The sequence below is a fragment of the Apteryx mantelli genome, chromosome 15 (assembly GCF_036417845.1).
Source record: "Apteryx mantelli isolate bAptMan1 chromosome 15, bAptMan1.hap1, whole genome shotgun sequence".
Taxonomy (NCBI): Eukaryota; Metazoa; Chordata; class Aves; order Apterygiformes; family Apterygidae; genus Apteryx; species Apteryx mantelli.
The window spans coordinates 8,492,293-8,518,429 of NC_089992.1; the positions used below are offsets into that span (position 1 = coordinate 8,492,293).

At 44.2% G+C, this 26,137-nt stretch overlaps 1 protein-coding gene across 1 annotated transcript in view; it reads left to right on the plus strand.

Annotated features, from left to right (window-relative positions):
- AGBL1 (AGBL carboxypeptidase 1) overlaps positions 1-26,137 on the plus strand; it is a 356,032-nt gene that overhangs the window by 60,671 nt on the left and 269,224 nt on the right. Inside the window, exons 2-5 of the mRNA XM_067305788.1 lie at positions 16,175-16,263; positions 21,853-21,924; positions 23,271-23,420; positions 24,134-24,265. Of these exons, the coding sequence (XP_067161889.1) occupies positions 16,175-16,263; positions 21,853-21,924; positions 23,271-23,420; positions 24,134-24,265 (443 nt within the window). The remainder of the gene's footprint in view (positions 1-16,174; positions 16,264-21,852; positions 21,925-23,270; positions 23,421-24,133; positions 24,266-26,137) is intronic.

Below are 26,137 nucleotides of genomic sequence, written 5' to 3' on the forward strand. Positions count from 1 at the left end.
ACTAGAGGGGGTATAAAGACCCCCACCAGAATAATGCACATACTTGAGAATTAAGGGACTGAAATTAATGTCCCTAAATTGGAAAGAAAAGATCCAGCCTTCATCTTCTGCTTATCAAGTAATTATCTCCACTGTCAGCCTACAGACCGTTCTGGAGTGATGTCTCTCTGGACCAAAAATGCCATTCTGGCATTAAGAAAGCTGAACTGAAGTCACTACATCCCTGAAAAAATGTTTGTCTTGGACTAATTAACATTTTTGCATTGAAAAAATTCACTAGAAAATCCTCACCTAGCCCTCTGCTCAACATCTACCTGCTGCTTCTTGTTTATTAAGTCCTTTGACATCATTCAGCTGCATGCACACTCTGTGCTCTCCTAGGGGCGACACTATCTATCTACAACTAGAATTGTGCTACAGGGTAGTTGGTGTATCAGGGAGCAAGTTAGGCTCTGGGTTACGAAAGTCACATAAAGAAATGGGTATGTGAATCACTGCAGTAGGCCCTGGAGCAAACTATCCCCCAAACAGCACCAGGGGATTGCCTTGCACAAGCAGACGGTGAGGCAAGCAGGTCTCCAGCGCTTTGCTTTGCTCCCTGGCCTTTGCAGTGCAGTAGTGGAGATGCCCCTTGGCGTGTGCTCAGTGCCCCGGTTCACGTTGTAGGGTGCTGCCTGTGGCCTTTGTGGCTGCGATGCCACAGAAGTGGCGGGGCCGGCAAGCCAAAAAGCGCCAGTGAGCCTTGGCGAGTCCACTCCACCTGTCCCCCATAGCGTGTGTATCTTCCGTTCATTGTCAGCACTCGTTAAGACCGAGGGCATCTCGCTCACTCTCCCTTTGCCGTGTCTCCGATTTCACTGGAACGGAGTCAAGCAGAGATGAGTCCACGCGGGGTCTGGAATGGATCAGCAGGTCAGCTGGGAATGCCTGTCAGGCAGCCAGTGCGCTCTCTCCCTTCTCCCTGGCTTTCTTTGAGGTTTGTAGCTCTTCTGCTTTCCTGTTGCTATTGCCACCCTCCCCACGCTCCCCCTGCCGCACACCAAGCACCCAGACCTTTCCCGAGCACTTTACTTAATCCCCAGGATTCTTTATATAGGAATTAATCTTCTCGTCACAGTGGGAGAGCTCGGAGGGAGGGGGTACATTTATCTCTCCTGCTGAGGTCTAGAGTTGCATTGCTGTGATTATTGGTGGTAGCAGTGTGCATGTGTCTGGGGATCTGTGTTTAGCTTCTTCATTTCTTAAACGGCACAGGGGCAGCAGCAAGGCAAGTTGGCAGCTTTGCTTTCTAGCTGCATTGTGTCTGCTGCTAGAAGGGGAGTGTGAGTGGGGAGCAGCATGGCAGAACAAGAAGCCAGTGGCTTGCAAGTCCTTCTCTCCACCCTCCAGGTAAGAACAGCTTGAACTAATGAGAGAGGCGCTTGGCTTGTCTTCCTCTTTAATTCACCAGCAGCAACTTGTTGGGCTGAGGTTGTTCGCATGAGCTCCCTGCTGGCTTGTCTCTGAAGGCATCAGAGTGCAGGAGTCCTGACCTGCACCTCCCGCCCTAAAAAGCCTTTACGAAATGAAGTTTCACTATTCGGCGATGAACGCTGGCAATTACTGCTATGCATCAATCACTGAGCCCGGGCTGAGGGCAGGGTCTCAGCTCCGGAGATCGCGCTGCGTTCAGCAGGGGAGCGAGGGAGGTGTGAGGAATAGCCTGCTTTACGATGAATGGGAGCTGACAGGGCTGCCAGGCTGCGAGTTAGACGAGCTGCCGCAACGCACACCATTATACCGAGGGCTACAGGGAATGAATAAACAAATCTGTCTGGAGGCAGCGAGTTCCTCCCTGTCAAATCGTCTTTATCATGACCCCTAAGCACTCAGAGGGAAGTGACAAAAGCTCCTCAGGGTGAGATTGGCGACGTGCTGGCATTGTGCATACTCAGTATACGCTCCCGAGGAGCAGAGGGGAGGGAACTGTCTTGGTCCAGGATCGTAGTTCTGCTATGGGATGAAGGAGAGGTATCTCTTCTCACGTCTGTAGACAGTCTCCTCGGTTCTGTTTTCTGCCAGGGTGGATGTGCTCCTCCCGGTCTCGCAGGATAAGATGTCTAAGCTGGGGCATGAGCTATCCTGTGAAATGGGGTGTGTGTTTCGGGAGGGGAGCTCATGCTTTCATGAGCTGTCGTTTTGTCATGAGGGGTAAGTGGGAATTGCTTTGCCAAGACCAGCTGCTTGCACAAAAGCAGCTTTTAAAGAAATACAGGAAAATTCCACTCATCCCTATTTTTCAGGGTGCCCTGACTCCCCGCACATGCAGCTATACTGAAGCGAGTCAGAGCCTAATAGACACAAGTTTCAGGTAGTGTGTCCTGCATGGGGAGTTTCACATCCAATGCAGTAGCATCCTTTAACTATTGTTTGTGTCTGCCAGAACTTCACATTACCAGAAGCCACAGAGAGAGAATATCAGGGATAGGGTGTGTAAACCAGACTTAGCCTCCTGGATCAGCCCAAGGATTTGTGTCTCCCAGCCCTGGGTCTCTGAAGACATCTGTGACCAGCGGCAAGTGTTTAGGAAAGGTTATAAAACCCCATGATACGTAATTGGCTTCTAAAGTATAGTTGTGTGGGCTGATCAGCCTTGACATTTTTATCCAACCTTATATAACTGTCAACAACTTTTATTTCTCCTATCATTGTCAAACCCTGGTTTGTCTTCCATGACACCCTGTGGCAGTGAGTTCTGCAAGTAAACTGGCATATTGGGGAAAATCATTTTACCATCCCTTTTTTTGGCAGTGTAACTTGCCTGTCCCTATGTTCTTGCAGCTTATTTCATGCATATTTTATACTAGACTGTGTCTTTGCTATATCCGAGTTACTGTCCTTCCCCTATTACTTTGGCTAATTGAGAGCTGAGTGTACATTTTTTCTATTTTTTCTTATATTCTCTAACATTAACAGTCCTGATGCTCTCTCTGCATAACCTGGGAACACAACTGGACAAGGCCCAGGATTAAACTGGGAGCTGTAGCTTAAGATCAGGTACAAGTCAAGTCTCATGTCTAAAAATCCTGTATTCCTGGCAGAAGACCAATAGGCTTTCTTAGTACATCCTCAATATGATACAGAGTTTTGGGTGCTAGCGGACAGTAGAGTAAGTTGTTGATGACAATTACAACTCTGGTGTGTTCTGATTCCCCCCTTGCTCCACCTCCAGCCAAAACATTACCAGCATGACTCTGCAATGCCATCACCTAACTCCGCTCCAAAAATTCAGTGATAAAAAAGATGTTTACTTCAACTTGAAATAGTTGGAAAATACTGGCCTGGGAAATAATAACTTTTGTTGATGTTTGAATTTGCTGATAACAACTCTCCACACTTTGTTATTTCCTGCAATAGTTGCCCAAAACACAGTTGCTTTGTTTTTGTGTCCTGCTGAAATGTCAGTGCTGGTTCATGCTATTTTATTGAGCATGAAGAACATCTCTGTTGCATACATCAGACTATCCTGCAGGATACTGTTGTGTATTTTCCATCTATTTCAACACACAGTATTGCTTTGTACACAGAAAGCTTTCAGCTGAGGAATAAGGGAACACTTGGCCACCAAGCCAGTCTTTATGAACCTCAGAGTAAAAGCATCCTTTCTCCTTCAATCACCCACTGAAGGATAGATTTCCCCCTTGGTTCCAAGTACGGGCACAGATTATTTTTCTCAGCTTGAAGGATGTCCCCACTTGAGATGAACTCTATCACCTTCAGCCCAAGGTAATGATCTGTCCCATCTTCTCCCTGCATAGACCCTTTTACTTCTAATCTTTCAACTTGACTTTGGTAAACATGGTATCATTCAGACCAAAAACCTGAACAACTTGCACTTTGTAACAGAGTTCCTACTTCAGTCTAGGGAAGAAACATATTTTGTTTTTGAGTTCTTCAAAACTGTTCCCAGTGAAACGAGGGAGCATGATCCTCCAAAGACAGCTCAAGCCCGTGAAAGCGCAACATATTACAGATGTTCTAAAAAGTGACAAGATGAAAAGCAAAAACTGCTTCCAAGTGCAGCTGCATTTTGTCACCAAAATGTCACTGCAGGGAAGACACGACATTTCAGATCTCTAGGTAAAAAGTGCTTCATTGCTTACAAGGTGCAGCTTTAAAATGTGAATTTCAGATATAAGAAAAACCTTTCCCTGTCTCACAGGTTTTGTGTCAGCATTGCACAGACAAGCTCTTATGAGTTTACTCTAGTTTCTCATCTTGCTTTTAACCCTGTTACCTTCTTCTTTGTTCTCTCTTCTTGACTCTCCCCATCTGAAGTGCTCCTACAACTATCACCTTCTGTTCCTCCTGCTTGGATGGTGTTACTCTGTTCTGTTCCTGTCTCTTACTACATTACATCCTACCTCCTCAACTCATGCCCACCTGGGCTCCGTCTTCACACACAGACAATGCAGTACCTATTCCAAGCTTAGGGTTGGTTAGCGCTCTTCACCCTACTCTCTGGCCACAGCATGGCAAAATAGGTATCTTTCCCATCTACAGTTTGTGACTGGGGAAAAAAAATCTGACATCCCACTTTACAGGCAGCTTCCCTAATGCCAAATCCTAGAGAGATTTAGGATTAGATCCCTCCTTTATTTTAATGCCAGGAAGAGTTCTCTGGGCATTAGTTAAAGAAGCTATTAGTAGCTAAGCAGAACAATAGAAAATTGAAGCCATTATCTTGCTGATAGGATGTCCCAGACTGTTGAATCACTTGAGATTTTAGAGGGTGCTAGTTTCTGCTCCTGGTTGTGCTGGCCCTCATCTCACTCCATCCTTTAGTTGGCTAGCTAAATAAGAAGCAGTTCTGCTGCTGCTTTCTTCTCGCTTTCTTCTTCGCTTGTTAGACCCAGGCACGAGCTTGACTACTACTGAAAATGTCTCCTTATTCCATGGCAGCCTACATTGTGTTGCCTGAGGAGTCCCACGTTTCCTGCTGGCTCTCAGCATGGTGTTCACATGCTTCTCAAAGCCACATCCCCTGTGCGCATATGCTGCTAACCTGGCAGCCCTTGGGGCTGTTGGCAGATCTTTGGCTCAAACTTTGTCCTACTGTGTTGGACTGTGAAGGTTCCCAAATGCTATGGTTCAAAAGTAAAGAGGTGAAAATCTTACATATCAATGGAGGATGTGGTTTGTGTGAATGGGTTGCTGTCTGAATGACCGTGTAGCCAGCAGGGAGCAGATACAGGATCCCCTATTTACTAACTTGAATCTCTTTGCTCCCTTGTGCTGCCTCTAGGGTTGTTTTGCTGGCTGTCTGACAGGGTGGTTCTATTGTTATCCTAAAGTCAAGTGGGAAGATATCTGCGCTGCTCTAGTGACAATGAACATAAATGCATTTTAGAAAATGCTTTTGTCTCCTCTGCATCCTTGCACTTACTTACCCTGCTGGCAGAGCTCACGGGATTCCTGGATTTGGGCAAAGTAGATGCAAAATCCTGAGAAATGCTGAGAAAGCAGAATGCCCACTGGTTTGGACAGCAGGTGAAGGAGGTCAGAGTTTGGAACTCTGTTTTTGGAAGGCAGCCTGGCAGGCAGGGTTCAGTGGAATACAGTTAGAGGTAAGAAAAATCAGAACTCAATACCAGATGGCCACTTTTATGCAGTTCGTTAACTGAGTTTTATTGAGATTGTCATATCTAAAGTGAACAGCAGACTGCACTTAGTGTTGTCCCATTTTTTTACAAAAAATATTCTAGCTTTGCAACACCTAAAATAGGTGCAGTTAGCTCAACGAGATACTTGGGTTTCAGGGGACAACCCATCAGTGGGAAACAGTGGATGCTCCAGCAACACTTTCCTATCTCTGTTGCCTATGCCTCTTAAGCTGCTCATGTTCGTTTTCTGGTTTAACAGCGGAAGAAAAGGAATAGTTCTTTGCAGACAATCCTATGGAGATAGTCCAGACCCTCCCACTCCCACCTTTCAGGGTCACCACTTGTTCTTCCCACCTCAACTGTCATCTTGTCCCTGTCCAAAGAGAACTTAAAGATAATCCAGAGCTCATTCCTACAATTCCTCGTTCAGCAACAGGAGGCCTTGCATCTACTTTGAGGAAAGGAGGCTAGCATCTGTACATTAGCCCCAAATTCCGGCCAGGCCGTGGAAGAAATATTGAGATCTGGCACTCTTGCAGAGCAGTGCAGAACACTAAAGGCCCTAGGAGAAATCTGAGGCACGTTCTGGAATCAGTTGAAACCCTTCCACCAGCTGAACCGGGACCAGCGTTTTGCTCTGTCCCCAGGCTGGCCGCAGCTGTTCTCTGAGCGTGCTGCCAGAGCCGCTGACAGTGCTTGCACTTGGGCTAGCCAGAGTTTCCTGTGGCGATATTAATGAGGATGTAGGGCCTTGGAGTGCAAAACCCACCGAGAGAAGAATCAGAGCAGCAGCAACCACAGGTGGGCTGAGCAAGGGTATGTTGTATTATAGCCCTGGAAAGCGTCTCATTTCCTGGAGACTGCCTGCCTCCCTTGCTGTAGAAATGTGAAGGTGTATGACAAAAGAGACAGCGGAATGAGTAAGAGGCAGGATAGCCTTGTAGTTAAATCAGTTGAATGCAGGTCTGGAGGAACAGATTATAACCCTCTGCATCTGAATTAACCATGTGTAAAATGCGGCTAGTAATCCCACCTTGCCTCACGCAGGTGTTTGAGAAGATCAGGCCATGAATGTTTGCAAAAGAAATCTGTGGTGATGAGACAGGAAAAAATCCAGGAGTGAATTAATAATTCTGTTTCAGTGCAGGGCTTGGATGCTGCACAATAAAAAATGCACAGAGCCATATGCTAAATGATGAGGACAAAAAGCTATAGGGGGTGAGTTTCCAGGCAGCAGGCACCATTCATTAGAAAGCAGGGGTTTTGTGGAATAAAACAAGTTATCATGTAATTAAAAAAATGTAGCCGCTCCAGGGGACCAAATGAAACTACATGAACACTTCAAAATTGGTGCTTCCTAGCTGTTGAGTGCCTGACTGCACTGTTTAACTTACACTATTTGGATGTAATATAGTGTTACATTAGACCATGTCAAGCAGCTTTATATTGTATAGTTTATGGATAACTGTGCAACATTATGGACACAAGCACACACACACACATATATATATAAACTACATTATGTAAGAAGGCATATGCATTCAGTTAAAATACTTTTCACATACAGTATAAAAATATATTCAAATGCATCTGCTTATCTATTCATAAGCCAAGAACAATTATTGGAATTTATCTACCTTACATAGGTGTTTTGTTTACCTAAAGATATCTTTATGTATCACATCAACAGTATTTCTATGTCAATGGAAAATTTCAGCCTTCTCCTTTTCTTGGGCTTCAATAGTTTCACTCTATGAAATATCTGAAGAGAGATGTTTTCACACAAAGAGGCATTTGCTTGAATATATTTATAGTGCTTGTGTTTCTTTATATAACATAATCTTATTTACAGTATATTATGCTGTATTTTGTTGTAATGGTTTAGACATCCTTTCAACATATTTTTCTGTCCAATGCATTGGTACTGTCCTTTTGGCTTTATTTATAATGGGAAAAAATGTCTGTGGTAGAAAATATGCTCATGAACATTGTTGACTTAAAGCTCACTACATGACATTTAACAGAGAGTGCAAGGAAGTTGGTTGTATTTAAAAATGTGTGAGCTGATAATGGTTAACTTTAGGAGTCTTTTCTAACACCAGCAGAAAGATTCAGTGCTGTGTGTTAATAGGAAGAAAAACATTTCCAAAATATATTGAGAATTTAAAAGATAGGTAGGGATTTCATGCCACTAATCTGGAATAGCAGGGTTGAAAATAGTTCCTGGAGTTGTTGCTATCATAGGGACATTGCCTCTGTGTGAGTATTACTGCTTGCGCCAGCACAGGTAACACAGTGTTTGTCATCATTGTACTTGTGATGACATACATTTATGCCTCTGAGGGAAGTGCAGGCAAAAGCTCATCTTTCTGCAGGACTCCAGGAGGAGTGTGCAGAGTCGAAGGGAAGTGCAGAACTAAGGTGCTGTTTAACAGAAACACCTGGTGGAATGAGACAGGCTCTTGGGGAGATGTGGTCCTTTACTGTGTACCTAAGAGTTGATGTACGGAGGCTTTAGAACCTCAGACTTCCATGCTCCTTTGAAAGTCCTAAATCAACAGACATATTATGTGCCTACACGTCATTGGGCTCTGCCAGACTCCAGCCCCATGACTACATTCTTCTCACCAGACCAGGATATAAAATAATTCCCTATTGACTTTCCCTTTTCTTTTAATAAGCACATGTCTCACAGATAGTCTATTTGCACCTGTTTGCCTACAGGGCCTGATGGGCTATAGAACAGAAGTGTCGATCCACGGGCTGAAGCTGTCCTGCATGCCAGGCTCCATGCTCATCTCTGCAGGAAAGTATGAGGGGCTGCGATTCTTGGGCAGAGCAGGCTTATTTCTGTCCCCAGAGACTGCGGGGCTAGGCTGAGCCAGGAAAGTGATGGGACACACTCCTTGAGAGGAATCTACAACCTTCTCCATGGAGACCTAGAAAAGTCCAAGGCAATCTCACCAGACAGTCTCCCTTCTCCTCATTAAAAAAACCAAGTTTTCTGCAGAGGGTGGGGAATGAGTGTTAGGGGGAAATCATAGGGTATGTACTATACAAGTGTAGGTACAGATGTTCAGCTCAGTTGACATACTGGTTGGTCAGCAGTGCCTGCTTTATATGTATCAGAGTGCACTGTTGTGCTGCAATTTCAGAAGACATGGTTGAATTGGAAATGGCCTTCAACCAAGAACATGGATACAAAACATCCTCAAATATTTGTGGATAATATTCATTTTCATTAAAAAAAAAAGCTTTTTATATCATTTTGTGAAAAGCTGACCCAAAGATACTTTTATTATTTGTGTGCAGATTCAAATCTTCTAGATTTATGTAACCCTTTGCATTTTCATATAGAGAAAACAATTTATCTTAGCATATTTTGGGACATGAAAGTCTCATGTGATGAGGAATGTCCCTTAAAATACGTGAAAGATGGTCATTCTCCTCCACAGGTCAGTGAAAAACACCCAATTCGGATCCATGACTTAGTAGTTCCTGTTGATCTGTGGCTTTTTTTAAATTGAGTGGAGACCTACTATACTAAAAGGAAATTAAGGTTTCAGAAGTCAATAATTTGTCATTGATTTCACAATCAGATGTCTTCTAGAGAGGACAAAGATAACATAGTAGAGACCCTTCTGCCCACCAGCACTATCAAGCTATACAGAAGAGAATGAGTGTGTTAGACCTGCTATTGATTGGTAGAATAACATCTGCTTGACAAGAAATTATCTGGGCAAAGCGAAGCCTACATCCCTTAGGGGTTTAAAGAACAAGGCATTTTTTTTTCTTCTCATGGTCTTTTCTCCAGAAAGAACACAGCCTGGTGTTTCAAAAGGTGCTGTAGGTTGAAGCAGAATTAATGAGAATAGCAAAACTTTTATGATGATTCTTATTAAAAAATTGAGTAATGCTGACAAGGAGGAGTCCTGTGGGAGAAATAACTACTCTACCAAAGAATCTTGGCTTTTTTTCACCCTTCAACAAGGGATGCTTTGAAAGCAAAGCATGCATTTTTCTGACAGACTAGAGCCATGGAGGCACCACAGCACTTTCACTGCAATTAGCCACTGAGAAGTCTTTTGTGCACATTAATTGTCAGTGCAATTTAGAGGTAGAGGCTTCCCATTGGACCCAATGTGAATTTGGTCCCTGCAGTAAATGGAGACAGATTCTTCTCCTCTGGACCCATCTGCTCCACCACAGTGCTCTGTTACCTATTCCCTTCCTTTCGACAGATAGAATGATGGTACACTGATGCCTAAAGCAGGAGTCCCGGGCTTTATTCACAGGACTGTTACAAATTTCCTCTTTATCAAACTAATTTAATGTCTGTGCCTCCAGATTTCTCCATTTGGACAGTAAATGGAGATAAAACTCAACTGCCAAGTTTGGGCATAGGAGTCTTAGTTCCACTTGTTTCCCTAATCACAGGGTGGAGCAACTTTCTCCATGGGCACACCATGCTCATGAAACCTGGGTGAAATCAGTGCAATTCTGTCATTCTTCTTTAAACTGTTTTTAACGAGATTCCTTCTGGAAGGCCAAAGCAGTAGATTTACAGTGAAGATAAAGTTGCCCTTCCATTTTGGTCAGGATTAATCTGGCAAACAGGCGTGTGACAGGGAGAGACAGAGAGAGAAAGAGATCCTTCCATAAGCAGTTTGCTTGGCATACTGAATGCCCACCTGTCTGCACTGCAAAGGAGGGGAGGAGGGAGAATGGTCCACCTGACCTTTCCCTGCGATTAAAATGTTGATCTGGTGAAGTCAGAGGAACAAACTGAGCTGCCTCTTTCAACCCTCCATTTTTCCAGGAATAAATCAGCACCATCCACATGGAGACAGCTTCTGAAGGGGCTCAGGGAAAGAAGCACTATTGCCCTGATTTATCCGACCTCCTCTTTGGGAAAGCCCCCACACTTGAGTGGCCCTTTGCCCCATGCTAAAATTCTCAAAGTGGGAGAGAGAGCTTGAGATGCCAAACAAGAAAGAGAACACGTGGCTGGCTCTGTATGTCTTTGACGATCTCCCTTCCAATAGGGCTTAGGTCATTTGATCTCCCCATAATGCAAAGGGATTTCAAGGGGACAGCTGGAAGCAGAGATGCATTAAAATCACTTGCCCTCTGAGAGGAAAACCATGCTTATTAGTGGTTTGTTCCAAAAGCTCCCACAGCAGCGGCTCTATCTCAGTGACTGCAAACTCTGGAGGGTTTTATCGAAAAGGTAGTTGTTGGAATGGCTGGCTGATCAAACAGATGGAAACTAACTGTTCCTAACTGAGTTACTCTGCTTATGCCCCAGAAAAAGCTGGGGAGCACTGTTAAACCAACAGGCCTCCTTGACAACATGCTCAGGGTATTCCCTGAAGAATTCACCTTTCTCCCAGAGATCAGCCCACTGTCCGATCAAGACTGCATTTCTCAGTCCTCAGGGAGACATGGGTGGGACTGTGAAGAGCTCTGAGGTCTCCTTCCCCGTTGCTGTGCCAGCAGCAGAGGAGTAAGTGGCTCCTTCCAAAGGTCCCCTTGTTTCACAAGCCATATGCCATCACATGTTCAGCCTGCTCCCATGTGAGAGTGTCTCAGGAGAGACTCTGAATGAGGCTGTTTCTGTAGCCTCTTCTTTGGCCATGATTTCTCACAAAGGGCTGTCCCCCCAGCTGACCATCTGTCTCAATCTCACGCTCATGCTGTATGAGCATGTGCCAGCTCTCACGGCATTCAGCTCAGTGAACTCCATATGGGATCTCAGAAGAGAGAAGCTAAATGTGGAGGATGGCACATCAGTGGACACCGTGCTCTTTGGATCAGGATGTACTGGGCCAATGCTGTCCCTCAGACTCCCATGGGCAAAGCAAGTGCCGAACTTTGCTCAGCTACAGAAGCACCACCATCTTGCTGCAAAGAGAAAGGCCAGTAAGAGCTCTCCTTCATCTCCCCCTTTGCAACGTCCCTGCTCCACATCAGCCTAGATCACAGCTCAGGAGCGTCAGAAAGGACAGTGGACTTATATTTTTAAATTTAACTCCTGTCACGTTTTCCTAGAGCACAAACGCAGCAGTGAGCTCATTCACAGAGCTAGTTAAAATGCCTTTTACCTTGACTGACCAGTACGCAGCTTCCAAATGCTTTTAAACTATTGAACTGATATAATGGGGCCAAATAAAGCCCCAAACATGCCTTCTTTTAACATGGTAACACTGGCTTATTGTTGCTGGGTGTCTTGTGCAGGATTTAGACTAAAGATAATAAAAAGCTTTGCTCCCTTCTGGATGGAAAGTGACATACCCCAGTCATATCTTTTAAAAACTTGGCAGCCTTTTCAGAGAGCTGAGGCTTTGCTTTTAAAAGATTGCTGTAAAATCTAGACAGATAGGTCTCATCAATGCAGTTAGACAGCTGTTCTGCTTTACATTACTAGTAATAACACTTTGAATCATTATGAATTTCAAAACAGAGTTTGCTATTCATTATGGATGCCGTGTTTCGTTTGCTGTTTGATTTTTCACTTAGGCTGGATAGGAAAAATAGGTTCATCATTTTCCCTTTCAGGTTCTATCTCCTAAGAAAATAACCCATGGCTAACAATAGTTATTAGCTATTTGTCTCCAGTACCCATACCTCAATCATCATTATCAAGTGTTGATTGATTAAAAGCATTTTCATTGCTGTTCCAGAAAGCACTTCTGAAAGTGGGGTAGTTTGACACATAAGGACACTTATCTCAGCAGGAGGAAGGACAGGAGTCAGTTTAAACCAGAATGTACCTTATAGTGTTTCTTTTCTTCAGCCTGTACAGGTCGATGTCAGACTAATGTGTAACAAATAGGAGTTACAGCACTGGAATATAGAGAGAAGCCCAAATTGAATGCAGTATTACCCTAGGCAAGAGCCAGGGCAGACTGAGAGTACATGTGGGGACTCCTGTGGCTTTATCTTGCTTAGCCTGAGCAGGAACATCATAGAGAAGGTTAGACTTGCAGCATCTTCATTATGGCTATTTATTTCCACCTGCACATGCTCACGTTTGCTGTGGTATGACACAACTGGGGATTAAAGAAGCCTGCTCTCAGCTCAAAATCTATGGTTTTATTAACAAGCAAGTACATCTGGAAATTTTCCAAGGATCTTCAGGACTCACTTGGACTTAAACAAATGTCATTGTTTGAAAAAAACTTTCTTAATTCACAAATCCACTCCTTCTTTGAAAGACACAGTGTTCTTTGGAGTTACCTCCATAAAGTCTCATGAACAAATATTGCAGCATGTTTCATGTCGATCTTTTATCATTAGCAGAGGAAAGAGAACAACAGCTGAATGGAAAAACTAGATCCCTCCCTATTAAGTTTGGGTCACAGGTATGCTAGTAGCTGTAACAGAGCAGCATCTGAATGAAACATAATATTTTAAAATATCTCAGTAATGGCTAAAGGAATAGGAATAAAAGTGTAAGTATAGGCTGTATAAGTATAGTATAAGTATAAATTATAGGAATAAATCCAAGAAACACCAATAAATAGTAGGTGCTAACATGCATATAGAGATCTTTGTGCAAGAAGAGTTAATGGTATACAAAAAAATTACCAAGAGAGTGTGAAAGACATATGCTAGGATAATTTTGGCATTAAAATAAAAATAGATTGAACAAAAGGAAAAAGGTGAATGATATAAAATTAAATCCTGTCAAAATCTTTAGGTGTCATAGGCAACTCACTGTGAAATAAGAGGTGAAACTTAAAAGAATTTATCTGCAGTACTAATTACAAAAAGAACATTAGAAATATCCAAAGGAAAGTCTAAAAACCCTTTGCAGAATATCAGGTGTTTTGATTTATCTGAAAGTTTCCTGATTCTTTCAACACGTCCAATTTGACAGAAGCATTTTAGGGTTATATAATAATGTGTTTTACCACCGGTTCTACATAATAAAGTAATTGCTCTATTAGAGATGCATTAGTGAGAGGAGGAAGTGACACAAAGGAACTTTGTATCAGGAGGAACTTTTGCACAAGGGCAATTCTTTTTTTGAAAAGATAAAGAGAACTTTGGCATGAAAAAAGAAAGAAAGAAAGAAAGAAAAAAGCAATTTACTTTACCAAAGGGATCCAAGAAATTGCAGTATATCAGGGCATAATTGCTGCAGATAGCTTGATCTGAACATATTTTACTAGTGTGACAGCTTGTGGCACAGACATGATGAACAACCTTGCCTCTGAAATTAGGTGAAATGCCCTGCAGTCTTTGTAACACAGTGGCTAAAACTCACTCCTTGGAGACAGGTCAGGTCATGGTCTATGTGTCTCTTAATTCCTGTATTATTATTATTATTATTATTATTATTATTATTCCTGAATTATGTGTTGCATCTCTCTTGTCCAGGCCTTGGGCACAAGCGAGTATCACTCTTCATAAATAGGGCTAGAACCCCCTGACGCTGAGTAGCGCTTTTTCTCCCAAGTGTGCCATTAGGACTCCTTGCAGGGGATGGTCCTTTTCTGCTGCACATATTTCTGGAAAGCTGGGAAGAGAAGATTGCTCCCAGGGAAGGAAATCTTTGAAACCCCCATAAATGAAATAGAAATAAGCACATGACTGAGAGCTGTAATACCTTTGTGCAGAAAGTCTTTCTACTTCATTTTATCGGAATAGACGTCTGGGCTCTGCCCCTGGCTTTGCCATTGATTCACTTCAGTCTTGCTTTCATTTTCCCACCAGGAAAATAAGGGACAATGAATCTCCTTGATGAAGGATGGGGTGGGGCAGGTCTTAATTAATTTGCGAAGAAATCTGTGATCCTGTGATGAAAGGTGCTATGTTAGTGCAATTTATTGCATTAAATATAGTAAGATTCCTTGGCACAGATGATTTCCACCATGTTATTCACCAAGTTATTTTGGCTAGAGATCAGCTCAGGCCAAACTGTTGCATCTTAACACCCTCAGTGTTTTGAAGACATTCAAATCTAAGTTTGAGCTTTGCCCAGCTCTGCCTTGGAGCAGTTCAGTCCCACAGTGTCTAGCACGCCATCCTTTCAGAACAAGCCCTAAAGCTCAATGAATAGAAGCAAATCCCTGTAAAATAACATGAAGAATTCTGCTTTGAGGCACTACTTCTGCCCAGTCACCTGGACAAGTTGCCATCCATTGTGAACTGTATGTAGTCACCATACCTAGCAGTGATCTGGTGTATTACTGAAAAAAGTTGCAGGTTATCACACACAAGTGCAATCAAGGATATGAAAAATCATAGTTTCAGGTTACTAGAGGCAATGAAAAAGGTCACACACCACATTGCAGCAGGCCAGAGAGAGGGAAGACTTTTTATCGCTATTTGCTATATTCCCTAGTATAAGATCCACAACTGTCGCTTTGGGCTGATGCACAGAACCTGGCTTGATATTGAGCTTCAGTAGGAATGAAAATATCTGTTGCATAGCTAAATAGGATGTTAACCCTGCCTACCAGAGGCCTGCAGGAGCAAGTGAGAGGTACTTGCTTCTAAGGCTTGAGGATAGGAACAAGAACTTGTTGGACACATGTCTTGTTCTGGGAGGTCCCTTGGCTGCTCTGTGTACAGTGTGAGGGCTACGCGATCCTGCACAGCTGTGAATGCCTTTCTTGAAGGATTAAATAGGTCACTTAGGACACTACTCAAGCAGCAAGGTCCTCTTCTCCGAATCTTTAAATAGATCCTTTCATTTCCATGTCTGCTTTGCGTTTCCTGGCTTGCTCAGGCCTATCTGGCTCTTGAGCAGAGGAACTCCAGATGAGGCCAAAGAAATGTACTTATTATTTACAACAGAGGATAGTGACGTTTGTGGCAATGTATAAGATATTTGGATGTTTTTTTTAGGAGTAGGGGGAACAGGACTGTAACTTCTCTGGATTCTTTTAAAGCTGGATGATGGCCGTATTGTAACAAAGCACTGCAGTAATAACAAAATTTAGGCTGTAATCACCTGAATTGGAATACTCCCTTATTCTGATGTTGCCTAGTGAAATTTCAGAGATACCTGAACCTTTTTTTCCCCCTCAGGAATAATGATTTTTTTCTAAACCTCCATGCATTCAATACTGTTGACAATAACCTCCCAACAAGAAGAAATCACGGTTAGCTGGCTGAATATTGAGGCTGAGGATGGGAGCACACAGACAAGAAACTTTCCAGGGTATTTTACTCTCTTATTTAAGTGTGAAGTTTTAGCTTCACTTAAATTAGAAAAAGCAATTCACTCTGCCAAGGTGCAGAATGTAAGGCACAGAACCTGGTTTCACAGTTACTTTAAGACTGGATAGTCTGCTGTGGGAAGAAGATATCCAGCTGCCAAATCCATAATGCCAGCAGTGGGTGGCTGTACGTGGCAGTAGTGCCTGGTATGCACCTCTGCTTCACTGGTGGCAGAACATGAGGAGGGGTGTCTCTGATTTAAGAGTTAATACTACTACAGTTATTTGCAGTCCAAGAGATCTCAGGAAGGAGTGGGGACTAATTCTGCTAGGCCCCTAACCTGGTCTTAATTTTAGCAGGTATAATTTTGCACGAGATTTTCTCTTCAACAGACTTTTGAGTGCACATAGTGAGGCATCTTACTTGCAGATGCAAGTCTTATTACACAGGCAGCTAGGCTTCTGACTGCTGCTATTTGTGTCAGCAAATTTGGTAGGGGTAAGCAAAGAAAGAAGGATGTATTTTGTAGATGTGAAATCCTGCTTTTCTATTTAAAAACTGACTTTTTAAAAACAAACAAACAAACAAACAAAAATCCCTGGAACTGGACATCCTATTTCTCAGTCTCTCTAAAAAAATAAAAAAAGTCTGGAAGTTTGTTAGTACAGTGCAACAATAGCTTTTCTTTAGAAACAGACCACTTCTGTTTTTTTCCTAAGTAGTCATGCAGCTTTGTGAGATTATATCCAACAATTAATTTAGTAGGAGTATTGATAGAAAACAAGTTATCCACTGTCTTGCAGGAGTGACTTCTTTAATTTTGCATTTACGACTTTTGTGAGAGGAATACCAGCTTTGTATTTCTTTCCCCAAATAAAATATTTATTGGCAAGTATCACGCCGCATAAATCAATGCTGTTTGATTTCTTTCTGGGCAGTCTCCTTTTTTTCAGCAATAATGCTTAGACTCTCAGTAAACACTCTCAGTAGTTTGCATGTCTCATTTGGAGAAATACTTGCCGTTGGGCAAAAGACACAAAGGCCCCAGGGCTACAGAAAGGACATAGTTTAAGGGAAGTCTTCATTTTAAGCCAGTTCTAAAAGGGGAACTGATTGATAGCTGCTGTCCTTCAGGTAGGATGGGAAAATCCTCATCTCTAGCGGCTCTTCAAAGTTTACAGTAACTATCCCAGAAGACTTCCCAGACAGAATGGGAGATTTTATAATCTTGTCTTAAGTAAATAACAGCTTGTCTTGGCATGTTCCCAGGAGCAGAAGAACAATAGGACAGGCCATAGGAACTCCTTCTCTCCTTAATAGTGGGTCAGGAAAATAACCTGAACTACCAGTCAGAACAATTTTGGGATCAAGCTGTTGTCCTCCAAACCCAATGTCACTAACTAATCACTTGCTGCTTTAATGTATCAATGACTTATGTATTGGGGTATTTTTTATTTCTGGCTTTCTCCATCTTCCTGTGGTTTATCTATGAGGAGCTTCAGCCAAGCTAACCAAAGCTCTCGTGCTTCAGGGATTAATTCCCAGAAAGAGCTCAGAGAAGAACTATCAGCTGGGAGCTGATTAAATGCATCTGTACTGAGGTCTGTGATATTCCCAGTTGGGTGAGAACGACATCAGGCTTTGCTAAAGTAAAGCTAAGAGGAGGGGTTCCAGCCAAAAATTACAGCCATGCTTGATACTTTAAATGACATTTTCTGTTAGTTTAGACCTTGTCCTGCTGCAAGCTGTGAAAGGCAGCAACAGACTGCTGTTATTGGTAACAGTTTGGCTCCAACTCTAAACCCTTTTAGTGAAATCCTGCAGGAGGTTGGTGATTTTGCAGCCTAACCTCAGCCTCTGGCAACTTCTCTCAGCTCTCATTCCACCCTTACAGCATGAATGCATCTTCATTAGTCTGTGTGCATATAGATGTTACATCTAACATTCATAAGTGCTGGGAGGAATGGAAAATACTTAGCAAGAAGAATTTTACTTCTCTCTTTACTTACGATTTGTTCTTGAACATTCAAACATATCTTCCAATAAAAATATAATGTGTTTATTTTAACCAGAGCTGGGTAAGGAATTTGCATTAAAGAAATTACTCTATTCATCTTTTTTAGCTGTGGCACAAGTTGTGATTTTCTTCTCATTTGTATTTACTGTTCAAAAAGATTTACTGAACATTTTTTGTGAATGAATTCTTTGTTGGTAATTCAACCACAAACAGTTTGGTATGAGTATTAATTAATTAAATAATTAATTCTAATAAAAATTCAATGTCCAGATTCCTTTGATGATTTTTTCAGCCAATTAGTCAAAACTTGAGCTGTCTCTACTGAACAGGCAAATTGCTTTCTCATCAGACAACTGCAGCTTTAGGGATGCTTTTTCTGCATTGCTTTGCTATTATAAATTGGAGCTGTGCTCTTCTGCAATTTTCTGTACAATTCGTTGATTGAAATCCTGGTGCCACTGAAGTTACTGGGAAATTTGTTATCATTTGTAATGGGACTAGGATTTTATCCACTGCTTCAGCAAACACACAAGTCATCCAATTCCCTCACCAGGGCACTGGAGGAAGGGGACCTAAGGGGCACCAACATGCTCAGAGTTTTAGTGTTAAGACAGTGAGAATAAATATTCAGATAAAATATTTGGCAATATCACCCAACTCTAATTTGCACATTTTAAAGCTTGATCTTTTGTGTCCCCTCAAGTTCTTTGTTTGTTTGAGTCCAAGGATAAAGTGCATGGAAACTCAGAGGATATCTTATGTCATCACTATTTGTGTTAACGGCTTAGGAAACCCACAATCCAATTAGTTAAAATAAACAACCCTGTGTAATAGGAGCATAAATCAATGAAGACTTCATTACTGAAACCTTAATGTGTAATCCATCCACCTACAGAGGAAAGGGATACTGAGAGGCAGCAAGACAAAACCAGAGGACAGTCTGATTTAGTCAAGCCTGATATTTAAAAAGGTGCTGAGAACAGTAACTCTTCCTGGAGTCAGTAAATTGGTGAATACTCATCACCCCTGACAGCTTGCCCTGACTATTAAGTCCCCATGCTAAAAAATGCCAAGGAACTCCTGGTAAGAGGGCTCTGATCGCTCTTCATTTTCTCTGAAGTTAGTGGGAGAGTTGAGAGAGACAGCTCAAGACTGTGGACTGACGAATGAAGAAAGGAATTAGCAAGCTGAATGTAAACTAGATATGCCACCTAAAAGGAACGGTCTTCAGGACTGCTTTGACCCTTCTACAGACTTTCATCTGTTTGGTCCTGTCACCCCCCACCCCCCCCCCCCCTTTAAGATAAGAATAGCTATACTTGTTGGGCCTGAGGTTACTGGATTCCATTAAAGCCACATATTCTGTTTGTCTTGGTTTAAAAGAACCAGAAATCCCATCATACTGAGCTTTTCAATTTCAACATGGCTCATAAAAAAGCTTAATTTTTATAGAGATTTACTCTTCAGAAAGAAGGTAATGCTCACAGACCCTCCTCCCCGAGTCCTCCATTTCTGAATCAATCCTCTTTCTGTTTGCTCTAATCTCTCATCCTAGTCTGACTCCTTTCTCTTCCTACCCCTTATCCCGACCACTTCTTGTTCTTTCGTCTCATTCCTGTTGCACTCTTACGCCAGCATGAAATGTGCACTAAGCAGTTCACATTAAGTAGCACTGATAATCAACCAGAAACAGTATGATGGGAATTCTAGCTGTCAGCAGCTTGGGGTTCTGTTTTTTAATAATTATGGTAAAAAAATCTAAGACTATGTAAAGTTAAGGATACAGAAGTTAGGAAACATCAGCACTAATGTAGACATTGCATGCAAAAGAAGGCACATACAATTATCCAACACAGAACAAGATTTGGTTGAAGTGAGCTGCCAACCATCCTACAGCAATTCTGTGACAGAGGTAGAAACCGGATTCTCCTGGCTGATGATCGCCTGCTCTAACCACGAAGACTGGCCTTTCTCCTGCTGCGTTCCCACGTCTCACTCAATACACAGCTTCCCCCACTACAGCAAAGGAGGGTATGATATGCAACAGCGTAATTAGCTACACAACCCTCAAAACCATTTCAGCCTGTGCAATGACTTTAGCAGGGATCCACTGGAAGCAAACTGACCATTTGCATTAATTATAATCATTATTACAGATCTGAATTAGGCAGATTTTCCTAATATTCTTTCTGCGGTTTCTTTTTGCTAGATGGTACTCCTCAAATCCTTGTCTTAAATGCTCGGCTGTATAATGTTAAAAATGTCAGAGAATGGTTGAGTCTTTCTGGCTGGTAAAATGATCCCACATATCTAAAATATGTACTAGCAGGTTAAGTTTCTGAAGTACTTCAACATTCAGGAATATAGTAGTCATATATTTGTAAGGTATTATCCCACTGTAATAATTTAATGGGAGATAAAGGGATTTCACTATGGTTTATGGGAAACATCTGAGATTCTTCAGGATCAAGGCCACACAAATGAATGTTTTTTATTATACAGGAAATTTGTATTGCATTGTATTGCATTTGTATGGAAATTAAGAGATCCAGAACTGAACCCAAATCTCTCATACAGCAGCACAGACCAGAGATTAATTCTTCAGTCTCGGCAGCGAAATGTATTTGGTTGGAGGAGGATTCAAGTAGAGGCCTACTGTACTGAAAATAGACAGTACATATCACATGTTTTCTTCTCCTCAAGTACAGTTGTTTATCTCATTTCCTCCAATGCAAAATTTAAAATTTACTTTATTTAAAGTAGAATGTGTGATTTCAGGGTGTGGTACTTACTCAGTCTTGATTCAAGGTAAGTTTAGGACATCTTTCTGTTCTCCAAATTCCAGGCTTCCTTGTGGTTGTAGCTGTGAGGCTGAAAAGACAAGGGAATTTTTATTATAAATGAGATTAACAACACTTATTCTTCTTCAGCTGTCAGTAATAAGGGATGTTCTCAGTGAAGACTATTCCAGATTTAACATTTTGGTGGGATACAGAATTTCCTCAACTTTGAGCTAGTCAGAATAAACCAAGAAAGAGAGATACAATTTAGAATAAAACAGGCATAAACTTTGGTCCATTTTTGTCACAGAATAAAATGGGGCGCTATAGACGCCATGGAGCAGAGAGGGCAGGGTGCTCTGCAGGAGAAGGGTGGTGGGAGCCGAGGGTGACAGCAGGGCAGCCAGCGGCAGGGCCCCCTGGCAAGGGCGCAGTCCCACAGTACCTAAGCGAGGCGAGCAGAGCGGGTCCAGCGATGGTAGCCAGGTTCAGCCAAAAGCCCAGATCAGCAATGAGGCCAATCTGGGGTCAAGCCAGGAAGTCAAGGCAGCGGGTCAGGGTATGAATCAACAGGGTACACAGCAGGGATGAGCATGAGAGCCTCAGCTTGGAGACGGCTCCAAGCACAGGAGGGAGCCAGGCCCTCTGAGGCTTCCTCCAGCTAACAGCTTTTATCTCAGAGTGGGTCTTGAGCGCAGCCAGCTAAAGCCCTGCAAGGGGAAAGGTGTGCTCCAGGCCATGGCAAAATAATCCCCAAACGCCCACAGTCTCATCTCTTCATGTTTTACTTTCTTCCTTTCTTAAAGTAATTGCTAATTCGCCTCCAGAACCCAGTGAGCTGAAATGTGCTGAATGTTTGGAGAGAAGCCCAAATAATTCAGAAGAAAGGAATACATTGGAATTAAATCTGTAAAAGACAGACTACCAAAAGAATAGGAAAATACGCACAGTAGAGTCAGAGGCAGGCTAGCTGAAACAGAGAGATTTATTCACAGAACTGCAGAAATACTACTGTGCTATGACCAGTATGTCCATCAGAGGCTTTTAAGATGCATCATTAATACAGTGCCACACATTCACTGGCCAGATGGCACAAAAAGTATTCAGTATCCAAACAGGGATCTCAATGCCCTTACACCGCTGAGGCATCTGCGGCTCACTGCCGCCCTGTGTAGCATGAAGTCCCTTGCAGAAAAGATCCTTCACTGTTCTGAGCTTATCCTTCAGTTCTGTGTGTTTCCATTGCAGAGCTCCTGTGACAAGGATGTCATCCTGAATATTCTCGGTGTTCTCACTGACCTGCTCTCTCTGGGTAAGGAAGCAAGGCTCTGGAGCAAGGCCTGCTGGCCACCGCGGGCAGGGTAATCATAGCCGCATGCACTCAGCCAAGTATTTGCAAGGTGGACAATACATGGGTTGTAGCTATAGCTCTCCAGTCTTTACTTGGAAGATTGGGCATTTTAGCTGGTTAAAGAAAAAAAAAAAAAGACAAAATGCCTCAATTTTTTTTGGATAAAAGTACCCATGAGTTTGAAGGTATTTCATAATTCCTGGCAGTCAACCACTGGAAACATTCACAAAGGCCACCAGAGAGAGAGAGCCGTGAGACAGGGACAGGAACCTGACTTCCCCAGTCTCGGTGACTCTCTCTGATGGAGAGGGAGACTTCAGCACCTCCCCAAAAGGCACCTCCACCTCATGGTAGCATGAAAGGCATGCTGCTGCATGTGTCCGAGCCACATGAAAAAATAAATGACTTGGCAAAAGAACTGAAAGAGAATTCAGTTTCTTTCCCCTCCTGCTCCACCTCAGAAATGTCATTTGTTAAACAATTTTCAAGCAGACAGGGTTGCTAGGCTGCAGGGGCCTGCATCTGCAAGTGCTGGCGGCCTCCTGCATCGCCTCCTGCTCCGAGCCCCACCAGAGACGTCCCCTGTCCAGCTGAGCCTCTCTTTTGAAGCTGTGCAGCATCGTTCTGCAATTAGGTGGAAGGATTCGCGACGTGGATGAGAGAAGGTACCGTCTCCCCTCTGGGAACTCCAGGGGCTGAATGCGCCGCTTCCATGAAATACGGAGGCCTGAGCAATTCACAGCTGGCCCGAGCAGCCTGTGGATCGTTATTTGTTGACACAGTAGGGCTCACAGGATTAGCATGCGGTTTCTTTGGAGACCTAGATTTGTTTGAAAGCTGCCTCCAAAACTTCCCTGGGATTCCTCTTCATTTGGCAGAAGCCTGTTGGAACTTTATTCCTTTGCTTATTTAATTTTCAATATCTAAGAAAAGATCACTGAGCTTTCGTCTCCTTTGAAATCCGCTGGTGTCCCTGCTTATTCCTCTCTGCCGCATTTCAATGCGCCATGAGAAACTCCTGCAGGACGTGGGTTCATGAAGCAACACCAGCTGGAGCGAGAGGCAGCAGGGCGCGCGGTCTTGCTGCCCAGCCTGGGCCGTGTCCCCGATCCAGGGACACTTGAGAGCCACAGCAGATGCTGCAAACGCCCTTAGGTTTGTAGGGATGCGGTGGAGAAATGGCGGGGGGCCGCCGCGCGTCACACGAAGCACCGTTCGGTCCAGGCGCCGGGGAGGGTTCGCTACGGCGAAGCCCCCGCGGCAGCGAGGCGCTCAACGTGCCTCTCCTCTCACCCCCCTCTCCCCAGGGACCGACCGGAGAATCCACTACTTGATCAGCAAAGGGGGCAGCGAGGCCCTGCTGCAGGCCCTGGCCAACGCCGCCCGCGCCGAGCCGCCCGCCGCCGACGCCGCCCTGCTCCCCCTGCTCCGCCTGCTGGCCAGGGTGGGCCGCAGAGGTACCGCCGGGGGGGGGGGGGTCGGCAGTAACGAGCAGCCCCGGCAGTAAATAATCGGCTCGGGGGAGGTGCCGGGGCTGGCGAATCTCCCCGGGCTGCGGCGGGCAGGGAGCCGCCACCGCCGCCCTGTCAGCGCCCCGCCCCGCGGGCGGGAGCAGCACGGCGGCCGCGTGAGGGAGCAGCCGCGAGCGGCGCCATTACGAGCCGCGGCGGCGCCGCCCGCCCGTCGCCGTCAAGGCCGCGGCAGCAGGCGGGCGGGCGCCGGGCAGCCGCCGAGGGGGGGCGCCGAGGCGAGACGAGGCCCCTTTTCGGCTGCCGCCTGGCCCTGGTGAGCACGAGGCTTTGGGGAGGCGGGTGCCCTGCAGGGTGGTCCCGCAGCAAGGCATCGGCGCTTCTTGCGCGGGGGTTATTCATGTCCTGCCTCGTGGCTTGAAGCCCCCTCTCCCCCGATGGAAGCTTTGTTCTGGTTTCCTTTAACCTAAGCTATGTCTTAAAAATCTGATTTTGTATATGGAGAGCCTTGCACTAGGTAAATACCATATATTCTTGGCACCTTGGTGTATCCTGAGAATAGTACTGATCTAACTTACTGCAACGTTTTAATGCCTTTGTTATGAAATCCTTATATATGAGTTGGTGCAAATATGTTTATCAGCCCTGCTGCACAGACCTGTTTTTTGTAATAGTTTGATTCCCGTTTGCTTTTTTTGCAGATAGGAAGTTTGGGCTGAAAGTGCAGAGATTGGAAGCAACGGATGTAATACTGAGCTTGGCAAGAAAAAACCTCGGCCACCACCTGAACCTCACCCACTGCCTCTGGGTGCTGCGGGTTTGTGCTTCCAGTGGTGAGCGCCTGGGTTTTCCTCCTTTCCTCAAGGTGGCAACTACCAGAGCTCTCTTACAGTCGTTTTAGTGCAAGGAAACGCCATTCCTGTTTAACAGTTAGTGTCTTTATGTTCTATTAATGTACAGAATTGGGCACTAAAGCCCTAGACTGGCCCTAGAAATTGCTGCTCCTGAAAGGACCTTTCATTGGAAGGCTGTACAATCTATCCCGTCCTTAGACTGTGAAAATACAAATGCTACAGTGAAAAATATCCATGGTAATAATCTCTTATTCCAGAATATATACAGTCAATTCCTTTGCTCTGAGACATAAGTATCTTAGGTCTGCATGCAGTTCCTATTACCGTAATAGCCAAGTGTCTCACAATTGTTGATTGTATTGATTCTCACAGCAGCCCCACAAGGGAGGGAAATACAGGTGGAGAGGCACATAAAAATCACTGACTCATTCAAGGTCCCTCAGGAAGTACCTATCAGGGCTGGGCACTTAGTGCCTGGTCTTCTCTCTAGTATCCCCCTACCCCCCATGCCCTCTCCCTGCTCTTCTTAATTGGCTATGCCCTCCTATTAAATGACTCGAGCAGTGGGATTTCTGGTGTTCTCTCAGGGGATCACTGCACATTCGTGCAGGCTTTCCCTATTATAGGGCACTGAGTTTGTCAGCACAAATTTCCTTTTGCTCACTCTAACTATTCCCTCTCCCTCCCTGCTTCCGTCACCCAGCAGATAGCTCTTGACAGCCATCCTGTCTGCAGCCTGCTATATGCGTCCTAAGATTTAGCATTCCTGGCTCTCAGCCCTGCAGGTCTCTCTTATTTGTACAGGAGCTAGTTTCAGACTATGGGCCTTCTCAAGCAAGCAGCCAAGCCTCGACATTCAACCCCTCTCCTTGTGATAAGCAGCATTTGAAAGGCTGAGTGTGGCTGAAAATGCAGCTGAGCCCAGAAGTTGCAACTTGCCTTTATTCAGGTTTCACAGCTGTGTAACAAACCTATGCTGCCTCTGACCCAAAATGACCATCTACACCTTTGCCCTGCTCTCCTTCACTGCACCTGCATCCCATTTCAACTGCAGATTTTGCAGAGGTTTTAGGATGGCACGCTGCAGCCTCGCTTACTTTTTGTTAATGTCAGGCCCCTCACCCTACCTCAGAACCTACCTGCTGCTCCTTTGCTGTAGCAGCTCTGTTGCTCTCCCTGTACCCCAAACCCAGCTGTACTTTCCCCCTTCCCAGAGTAATTTGGACTTGAGTTCTGTGGTCCGTCTGTGAAGAGGCAGGGAAGGCTAATTGAAGGTTTGTATAGATGTGGTACCAAACTAGGAGAACATGCTCCTAACCTGAAAAATTAATTTTATGGAGTAGAACTAGAGAGGATCTAGAAACATATAAAGCTCGGAGTGCTTAGATGTAAAAGCAGAAAAGATTGGTCCTTGTCACAATCTCAGTGCACCTGTTCTTTGCCCTGTGTTGCTCCCTTCACAATCTCTGTCACCAGTCCTGTGTGGCAGCCCACATCCTGCTCTGGGGCAGGATGAGTTCAAGCAGCCTTGTACACTGCCCTGTCTCTAATGAATTACCAGCTAGTGTGAAAGTAGTTGGCAGGCCTTCCAAAGCTTTCCATCACAGGACAACTTGGTGGAGTTGGGCACTGCAGGAGATGATGGGCCCTCTGGCAGATCTCTGATGCCCAGTGAGAGATACCTAGAAAACAGCCAAAACCCAGCAGTGGGCAAACAGCCAGGTCTCCCTCTGGCTTGCTGTTGATTACTGATTCTTTCACCCCATTCAGTTGCATTTAATATTTTAGGGCTGTATTCTCCCCTTCTTTACACAGAGGACCTGTCTCATAGTGGGGAGGCCTGGCTAAACA